At 30.4% G+C, this 10,955-nt stretch overlaps 1 protein-coding gene across 1 annotated transcript; it reads left to right on the top strand.

Annotated features, from left to right (window-relative positions):
- Positions 1 to 3,472: 3,472 nt before the first annotated feature.
- Positions 3,473 to 4,227, top strand: LOC125808694 (uncharacterized). The gene is made up of 3 exons (XM_049488350.1): positions 3,473 to 3,477; positions 3,618 to 3,722; positions 3,833 to 4,227. The coding sequence occupies exons 1-3, from the start codon at positions 3,473 to 3,475 to the stop codon at positions 3,924 to 3,926; spliced, it is 204 nt and encodes a 67-aa protein (XP_049344307.1). The 3' UTR covers positions 3,927 to 4,227.
- Positions 4,228 to 10,955: the final 6,728 nt, after the last annotated feature.

The raw sequence follows: 10,955 nt of genomic DNA, 5'->3' as shown, positions 1-10,955 counted from the left end.
GCAAGAAAAATATATCTTCACGTCTATCGTAGAGATATAAAGTGAATCAAATATTGATATAAATTTATTTATTCTAATCAATCTTGTCAAGATATTTAAAATGCAGAAAAATTAGATGATTTATATGAACTTTGATCTAAAAAAGTTATTATTTTATAAATAAAAGTGTTTGCGACTTGATTGTTGCTATGAACAAGTCAATCAATTGCATGCAACGACGAGGTTACGAATAGGATGAAAGTTCTGATAGCCAAACCATACAAAGTGATTGTCAAGAACATATTTAGCTAAGCTCAAAGACTCAACATATCAAAAGATATATACTATAATCACAAAGATCGTACAATGATATCGATTTTTGAAAAGTTAATATACAAAATTAAAATGCATCATCTACAAGATTAAATAATATTTTTATTATAGAAATAAAATACACACTGCACTTTTTTTTATATCCTAGATTTTGTCTTCTTTGTATTTTCATTAAAAAGTTTCTAATGAGGCATCTATAAATATGTATTACAAGAAATAATAATAATTAAAAAAGAAAAAGTGTATATATATTATTTTAATATTTCTTTTGTGCTAGATTTTTCTTAATTAAGATTTTAATTTAAGCAACTGGACAAAAAAAAAACTATTTAGCCTTTGACAACTAGATCAAAACATGTTAGGTACAACTAAGGACTAATTTTTTTTTAGAGCAATTTCCCTGGATAGTCACCCATGTTTGGGAAATTATCTAGGAATATCACTTATGTTTATTTTAGGACCACAATATCACCCAACTTTACCTCTTTTCCTCAAAATATACTTGACACAAAAAAAATATTATCTCTCTCCTAATAGGATGCCATGTCACATTATTCCTTTTTTATTATTAACATTTTTTTAATTCCTTTTTTATTATTAACATTTTTAAAATTCTTTAAAAACATTATATCCTTTGTAGTTTGACAATATGGTTACCTTATTACTCTAATGAATTAAAATATCAACAAAAAGGGAGTCCGAAGCTAAAAGGGTCATTTTTTTCCTTCAAAAAATAAAAAGGGCACATCAAAAAAAAATTTAACCAAAAGGGAAAAATCCCTCCTGGCGGATCGATTTTCTTCTGACAAAAATTGACGCCGTTCCGTTAAAAGAAATAAAAATCGCTGCATTTGGCAGTGATTTTCTCAAAAAAAAAAAATTATTATTTCTTTAAAATCGCTGCTATAGCAGCGTTTTTATAAAAGAAAGAAAGTGAAATCGCTGCTATAGCAGCGATTTTTCGTTAAGGATTTAAAATAAAAACATAAAGAACAAGTTTTAAATTACATAAATTTCCGGCGGTAGCCATTTAAAAATAATAATAAGTTTTTTAAAGAAAAAATCGATGCCGAAGCAACAATTTTTCAGTTTTAATTTTTTTTAATTTTCATTTAAATCGCTGAAAGGGTAAAGATTTTTTTAAAAAAAAAGCTTTTTATGAAAATCGCTGGGTTCAGTTTTTTTTAAAATTTTTTTTTTTTATTAAATTCTCTACAAGGGTAGGATGTTTTTATTTTTTTAAAAAAAATAATTTCTTAAACAAAATCGCTACTATAGCAGCGATTTAACTTGAGAACTTGTTTTTTTAATTTCTTAAACAAAATCGCTGCAATAACAGCGATTTTGCTTTTAATTTTTTTAATATAAAAACACTGTTATAGCAGCGATTTTAAAGAAAAAATATTTTTTTGAGAAAATCGGCAAAGATTTTTATTTCTTTTAGCAGAGTGGCTTCAATTTTTGTCAGAACAAAATCGCTCCGTCAGGAGCGATTTTCCCCTTTTGGTTATTTTTTTTTTTGATGTGCCGTTTTTGTTTTTTAAAGAAAAAAAGTTACACTTTTGACTCCAGACTCAACAAAAAGGTGCCATTGCCCATTAGTGTCCATATAAAAACATTATCTCGCTTGAAAAATCGGAGGAAGCCACATATTTTCTTGAAGAATCGGAGGAGCTCATATTTGGATTTGCCGCCTAATCCCCTTGAACTAGGTAGAAATTTTGGGCTATGTAATTTTTTTTTTACTAGGTAATATGGGTTGTCTAAATTTTTTTTTTTAAAATGTTAATAATGAAAAAGGAATAATGTGACATGTCATCCTATTACGAGAGAGATAATGTTTTTTTTGTGTAAGTATATTTTGAGGAAAAGAGGTAAAATTGGGTGATATTGTGGTCCTAAAACAAACATAAGTGATATTTCAAGGTAATTTCCCAAACATGGGTGACTATCCAAGGAAATTACTCATTTGTTTTACTAACACCATGATATTACCACTTTTTTTTAATTACCAAAAAAATAATAATTTATTTTTCCCAATTTAATGGTGATTAGGAGAAAAATAAAAAGTCAAAACCAACTATTTAAATAATTAGTCCTTCAATTCTCCACTATTACAAATCTCCCCCTACCACTTTATATTTTCCTCTATTGTCTGCCTTAGTCTTTCTCCAGCGTTTCTTTTGGTAAAGACCATCTTCCGATTCTTCTCCACCGACCCATTCAACTACTTTACCATGACTCATATCCTTCAAAATTCATGAATTTTTATCTAATTTTTACATATTTATGCATAATTTAGATTGGGTTTGAGTTTTTTTATTGGTTTGATTGGTAAATTTGTTAGTATTTGGCAAAGTTTGGTGATTTTTGTGTTTTGACTTTTGGGTATTTGAGATTTGTGGTTATTGTTGTTTGTATGGTGTTTCTTTTTGAAGTTTTATGATAAAAATTCTATCTTTTTTGTGTTTATTTGAGATTTATGCTTATTGTTGTTTGTATGGTGTTTTCTTTTGAAATTTTATGGTAAAGATTGTATCTTTTTTGTGTTTATTCTTGTGGGTATTTGAGATTTATGCTTATTGTTGTTTGTATGGTGTTTTTTTTTGAAATTTTATGGTAAAGATTGCATCTTTTTTGTGTTTAGTCTTGGGGGTATTTGAGATTTATGCTTATTGTTGTTTATATGGTGTTTTCTTATTGAAAATTTATGGTAAAATATGTATCTTTTTTGTGTTTAGTTCTGCATCTGAAGTTGGTTGAGATTTATGCTTATTGTTGTTTGTATGGTGGATTTTATAGAATCTATGGCAAAAATTGTATCTTTTTTCTGTTTAGTTTTGTATGTATTTGAAATTGGTTGAGATTTATGCTTACTGTTGTTTGTATGGTGTTTCTTTTTGAAATTTTTGTGAGTTCTATGAAAAAAATGTATCTTTTTTGTGTTTAGTTTCGTGGTACTTTGAAATGTTTTCTTGGTAGCATGATCTAGTGGGTGTTTGGAATCTAATCAGATTTATGTTTGTTTTTGTGGTTTCTGGTGCTTGGTAGCATGTGTTTTTGTGACCAAACTAGTTTTTTGTTAAAGATTGTACCTTTTTTGTGTTTAGTTTTGAGGGTAGTTCAAATTAGATAAGATCTATGTCTCCTTTTGTGTATCATGGTGTCAGTCTTGGTAACTTTTGTGTGAACTTTGTGGGTACATGAAATTTAAGCAGATCTACTTTTAGTTTTTTTCTTTTAGTTTTATGGTGTTTTTTTTTGGTTTGGATTTGTATATTCTTGTGTTACCTTGACTGAATCAGACGCGGAAATCAAAGGGAAAAGGATCGGGAAAGAGCTGCAGCTCGTGCTGGTAAAGGCAAGAAGGGAGGCGATGATGGTTTGACTCCTGAGCAGCGCCGTGAAAGGTTTTCTTTATTCTCTTAATTGTACTTGTTGTATAGGTTTTATGTATTTTGCCTTGTGTTAATTATTGGATGTTTTTGAGTTTTTATATTTATATGTTTGTTGAATGTAGGGATGCGAAAGCTCTGCAAGAGAAGACTGCAAAGAAAGCAGCAAAAGAGGCTGCCGGGGGTAGCAATGCTGGAACTAAGGATACCAAGAAATAGAAAGCTAGGTGTTGTTACTTCCATTGCAGTCAGTAATTTGTCATTCCCCTTTGTTTGTCATGTTATTCACTGTTTAAATGTTGTGATGCAATATAACTTAATATGTCTGGATTGTCAATCCATCCGGTTTTGAATTATCTCATCTTCCTTTTGATATGATAAACTCCACCTCCAAATCACCTGTGTTTCAGTTGTTGCAATACTTATGTCAATTGTGCTGATAGAGAGTTGTAATACACCTTGTGCGTAGAATTTATGCAATGGCAAAGGCAGGGTAAATGTGATATCGATGTCATTAGTGGAGCGTTTTGTGTTATTTGTAAGTTTGTTTGTTGTGTTATTCCTTTTATTGGATACACACTACTCTCCCCACCCCAGACCTCACTTGTGGGATTACACTTGGTATGTTGTTGTTTATTGTGTTATTCCTCAACTCTGGCTTGAAGTTAAAAAGAGAAGGTAAGATTCACCAGTTTTTGTAGTAGATTTTTTTCCCAAGTACGAATTTCATAGAATGCAGAAGGTTTCCTTCCAAATTCTACGGTTTTCTTGGAAAACAGAACAATGGCCTTATTGGTGTTCAAAACTGATACACTGTGTTCTCTAGATGCAAATTATGGTCTAAGATGTGAGATCCGATAGCTTTCAGATTATTTGTGGATGATTTTAATACAACTTTAGGAGAGCTGTGATCTTTGTGGTGCTGTACCTTCCAACATCCAGGGCTTCAAAAGTAAAATAGGTGCTTCGAGTTAGTTCTAGCCTCTGGACCTCCCAAGGTAGGGGTAAGGTTTGCGTACACGCTACCCTCTCCACACTCCATTTGTGAGATTATACTAGGTATGTTGTTGATTCGAGACAGTTCAAGACTAGATAACAGTTCCTGCATCTGCCTGCTATGGTACATTACTACCCCTCTATATAGAGGAATTGAGGAGCTAGCATCACAGTGAGTAATAATGTTATGCTTGCTTGATTTCCCTCTGAAGTTTTTGATCACACTGTATCGGTGTTGATCCATAGAAAAAATACTGTATAACTGCTGCATAACTTTAGATTCCTGCTAGTTAGAGGTATCAAGGGTATTGCATAATGGTCGATGAAGTGAGTGAAAACCATAGGGAGAACCAGGGTTCAAAATTCCAGCAAAAACAAAGATGCAGATAATTCCTTTGCATTTGCCTAAGTCTCGGTGGACAGAGTAGTTACCTGATACCTACGATGGTAAGTGGTTGAGTGGAATAGTCGAAGATACTTGAAGTAGTTGAGGTGCCTGTAAGCTGGTCTGGAAAAAAGATACTAGAAAGCTGGCCTTAGTGCCTGAGCTTTCAAAGAACTTAGTCGAAAGCTACTTACAGCTTGTCCATATGCATAACGACTTGCAATTCACTGTCGACATTTCCAGTTTACATAACTTTGTTTGCAAGATAATGTGTTCAATGTCTGGGTAGTTGTATCTGAACTGGCTATGCTCGTGATCTTTCCCCTTTGCATTGTTCCTACAACTCGAATTGCTCTTGCTCTCATTGATACGATTTCTTTAGAGTCTCCAGCTTTACGAGTTCTTAGCCCCCGTCTTTTGTATGATCGCTCGTAATGAGGAAAACCATCAGCCATGAAATCTGCAAGTATTTCAGATTTTTGTTGTTTAAATGGCTTGAGAAAAACTCCATATTGGGTTAGTAACTTGAGGTAAAATTAGTGTTAGATTGTTTTGTAAAGAGTTGAGTAGGTATTGTTTGTGACTTGAAAATACAGCAATGGGTTTGCCTTCTGGTTGAGCTCGTTGCACCGGACTTGCCTAGTACGGATTACCTCTCCCGCATAGGAGCGGAGATTTTATCCCAAGTAGCGGTTGTGGGTTTCCCTTGAATAAGTGAAGATGGATTTATTGTTGGTCAGAACATGAAATAATTATTTTATTACTTCAATTCACGTGACACTCTTTTCTTTTTAGTTAGTAAAATTGACAATTTTCATATTTGGTAATTGATTTAACTTTAATTTTTTTATTCTACCTTTAATGAAATAATTTATAATCACAAAAATTTCAACGGCTTGTTTATAAATCAAAATATCTAAAAGTTTTTTCTCTTTTTAACTTTGTGTCTAGTAAAAAATTATATATAAATTAAAATGAAGGAGATACTTTTTTTCTTTCATTTAGAAGGCATTTTTTCCTTATTAATCTATTTCAAAAAGAACGTTGCCTTTCTATATTTCGAGACAATTTAACTTTATTAATCATTTTTACCCCTAATGACATACTTTTATACCCAAGAAATAAGATGATTGGCTTAATATCACTAAGTTTTAAGAATTCCTTTTTAATAATTGTTGTGTTCGATGTATGCTTTTTCAACTAATTTCACGGATTATTTGCTATCTTTACCAACAATAAGTATCAGATAATACTCTATCCACTAAGGCTTAGATGAATAAAAATAATAACCCAACGTTTTTGTGTTCGTTAGGAATTGGGATATGTATTGAGACCCATGACTTTTCTACTTCATTGATCATTAGCCTACACCCTTGATACGTTTTTTCTTCTCTTTCTTAAATTCAATGTCTAGTCAAATTCTGCCACATATTGAAACACGATGGAATGGTAAAAGTGTCCCATCTAATATGTCAAGATTTCATATGAGATGATAACACAATTCAACATCGATAAGACAATTGAAAAATTGATATTCAATGCATGATTCTTATAACACTAGAGATGTGCCCAATAGAATAATAACTAGCCCTAAAACTAAAAATAGCTATTTTCCATTAACCTTTACATTTTATAATAAGAAAAAAAAAAGTAGAAAACAACCAAGAAACATACCTCAACAAGCCATATCCATACCACGTTAAATGCTTTAGTGGTCATGTTATAACCAAATAGATTACATGTGATTTTACAAATTAAGTTGACCAAAAGCATATATCACAATACCTTATAATATTAGAAAGTTCAATCAAGGAAGATGAAGAGCCTCTAAAGTTGGAGCAAAAGTAAGGTTTGTGTTTTCGTGTAATTTATACGTCACAAATTTGAGTCGTGAAAGCAACCATTAGTACTTGTACTAAGATAGACTGCCTACGTCATACCTCTTGAGGTGCGACTCTTTTCTGAATCTTACGTGAATATAAAATGATTTGTAGATCGAGCTACTCTATTTCAATTAAGGCATATGAGCCGGGGGAAGTATATTCCAAAACCCTTTAATTGATGGCTTGTAGTTGAAGCAATTAGAGAATAAAAGAACATGCATCTAAACAAGCAAATTAGGGGTGCCTTTTTTTTTTTTAGACATTTATTCTCACTTTAGAATAAGTAGTAGTATATTGTTTGTTGATGAGTTTATGTTTTGTATTGTATATTATAAAGAATTTTTTGTGCTACCGCGAGGTTAAGTTGACCTACAATAACAAATAATTCTTTTCTTAGGATGAATATGATTCATCACATCCGTCCAAGTTTGAGTGAGTAATCAATTCATTTTGATCCACAAATTCAGCCCATCTAAACTTGGGGTTGATTTGCGCTAAAATATGTAAAATCCAAATTGATACATGAGGAGTCCTGTTCGAGCATAACTTGTAAAATATTATGATATGAAAATATAAACTTATGTTGTCGGAAAAGTAATTACTTATTTGTTATGAGGGGCATACATTAAAGACCAGTACAAAATACGGGCATAAGTGCAAATGACTCCTATATCATGCTGGATACTGGGCCAGGAGATTTTGGGCTAGGTGTCAGCCCAATTTAGGTTCATTTTGTGGCCCAAACTAGTGATCCATTCTATTTAGCCCGACAAAATGTAATTTTTTTCTTTTTCTTTTTGTTTTTCATCCGGTGCTTGGAGTTCCGACTAAATTCAGATTGCACACTACAGGGACCATTTAGGAGTGACGGGGTGACTCTGTTGGGATTTTTTTCGTACCCATGACTCAAACACAAGATCTCTGATTAAGGGTGAAGCAATTCCAACACTGCACTACAACCCGTGTTGGTGACTAAATGTAATATATTTCGTCCCATATATTTTCCTATCTTATTTTCAAAAAAAAACTTTTCTAAAAATATTTTTCAAGGAAATGTATATAAAAAAGGTAATCTTTATAGTGAAGAAGATATATATAATAAGAGACAAATGAGTCATTGTTGGATCTTCTTTTAATTAAAATAATTTAGTAGTCAATTTTCATGATGCATTTCTGCATAAATATTCTAATTTGTGGCAAAAAAAAAGTTAATGACATGTGAATATATGTATATCTAATTCCAACTTGTGTATTACAAAACTGTGGAAAATAATATTCGTTATTATCCTAAACATATTCAAATCATCTTTGGAAGAAACAAAAAAAATAGTTTGCATCTTTATAGGTACTAACTGCTAACAATAATAACATACGCAATGTAATTTTAGAAATGAGATATGAAGATTATAAAGAATTCGTAAATCTTATTCCTATCTCGTGGAGGTAGAGAGATTGTTTCAAATAAACTCTTAATTCAAGTAAAATATTTTAAATCAGTTTGAATGATCGAGGAAATACAAAAATGAAGGAGAATATATTTAGATACTAACCTTAAATGAATTTAATACTCTCACCATTTTAATTTATTTATTTTACTTTTCTTTTTAGTCTGTTTTGAAAACATTTCTCTTTTCCTTGTTGTCAATTCTTTAATTTCAACTTTCTACCTGACATGTTTAATAAGAGCACATGATTAAATGATATTTTGATACATTTTACGTATCTTTATTCTAAGACTATAAAATTTTTTTTTTTTTTTTTGTGTCAAGTTAAAATCAAATAAATAAATTGAAATTGCGTAAAATATTAGTATATAATATAGAGTCTATACTATAGCGTACTTATAGGCAAGAATAAGTAGGTGCAAATGTGGTCCTAATTATAATTTTAGGTTTTTGCTTTTCCTAATAACGTGCAATCCACACCACTCATCATATATAGGTTATATGTTAAAGTTCAATTAATCTAATATTTATGGTTTTAATCAATATTATCATCTTTAACACTCCTATTAATTATGAGATAATTAACTATGCATTGATTTAGTTTTTTCCCTTTGAATTTAACTCCGAATAAGATGGAATACCAACCTTCGGTTGTAGTTATATCGTGTAGTTTGTTTGTAGTATTATTTTGTAGTATTATCGTTACATTATTATCTATTGACTTTTATACTTTCATTATATCCCTACGACTTTTATCTTGAGTTGAGGGCCTATAGGAAACAACTTCTTCGAATCTATATTCACTTAATTAAGTAATGTTTCTTAATTAATTTGTGGTTCTTAGTTACTCTTAGATTACGAAACAATCGATTGCTACCTTTTTCTTTTTAATTATTAATTAAATTACTTTTGTTTGCACTTTTTCTAAATATTCTAATTTTCCTCCATCTCTCGTAAGCATGCTTAGCAATAAATTGCAAAAAGGTTCATTATTAAGTCAAAAAATAAAATAAAAAGTTTAATAAATACCTTTAATGATCGTAGTACAGATAAATATACTAGGTGATTTTTTCACACTATCTTAAATTTGATGGATTGAGTTACTTATCATCATCTGTTATTACTGAAAAGTGACAGATATCCCGTAAAACTAGTCGAGATGCATGCAAACTGACTTGAACATTAGAATTATTTTTTATACCTTCAACAAACAATGGAGTAGTTACATTAATTTGGATTATTTTATTCTAATTAATTTCTTACATAATAATTAACAACCCTTTTTTTGTCGTTTAGGCTAAACTAAACAAACTTATCCTAGGATTATGAAAATGTCAATGGTGGAATGAATATGACACCCTCATTAAATTAATTAAAACTAATCAACTAAATTAATCCACTTTACATTTGTGGTCCAAATTTAAACCAAAAGGGAATTAAACAAAAAATATATATAATTAGCAAACTAACGTCGCTAACATCGTGACATGTGTTGCGGTCCCATTCGTCGTCCGATTACTTTGTCAGAATTTCAGCTTATCTGCCAACTAATGGTTGGTCCATAAATTTTTTTAGTTTATCTTTTTATAATTTTATTAGGTTTTACTTAATTAATTAAAATTATGTAAATAACCATAAATTGTGTCTAATTGTTAAAATAACCAAAAAGTGCAGTGGGGTAGATCGTGGTTACTAAATAAATAGCCATTTTTGTGGAAGTCATGATGGTTTGTTTGTTCATAATGAGTAATTGAGAAAGTACTACATAGTTTTCATACTAAATTACTAATATATGCTAATGTTCTTTTTAATTAATCTATTAAAAACATTGCTGTATCTCTACGTCTATATTTGATATATATATAAAATATTTTCAGTTACTGACTTGATAAAACCATCCGCTGATAGAATTCACATCGTAAAGGGCTAATTAAAAGAATGAGATGAGTAGATTTATTTTATTTTTTTGATTTTTTTTTGAAATTTTGTGTTGGCTTAAATTACCATATGATATACATGTTTATATCATCACTAGAAATTGTTCCTTTTATATATATAGTAAGTATTAAATTTCAATGTAACATTATTACAAGTTCAATGAATTTAATTTTGTTCCAATAATTATTAATTACATTACCTCTTAAAACTCATGATTCTCATCAAGTCAACATAAAGTAACCACAAAGATAAGTTATTCTCTTCCATAATATGCCAATTTGTGTGTAAGGAAAATTCTTTGATACCATACATTTGTCAAAGCATATATAATTTTAGGGAATTTCACACAAATTGTATACCGTTAAGATCTAATTATATCGTATTTCTACTCTTTTTTAAATTACATATTTGGTGGAATCCGGATACATCCCAAAACTTTCCAATACATTGGGTCCCCATTTAAGATACATCGCTCAACATCCCAGTACATCGCGTTTCGATTTCAGATATATCACTCAACGTCCCAATATATCAAGTAAGTCTCAATACGTGTATAATGATGTATCCGATCAATACATCACGTAAAGTGATGTATTACGTG

The sequence above is a fragment of the Solanum verrucosum genome, unplaced genomic scaffold (genome assembly GCF_900185275.1).
Source record: "Solanum verrucosum unplaced genomic scaffold, falcon-dt-bn FXZP01000218.1, whole genome shotgun sequence".
Lineage (NCBI taxonomy): Eukaryota > Viridiplantae > Streptophyta > Magnoliopsida > Solanales > Solanaceae > Solanum > Solanum verrucosum.
The sequence above is the reverse complement of the archived record's forward strand: the minus strand, read 5'-3'. Positions and strand labels throughout refer to the sequence as shown.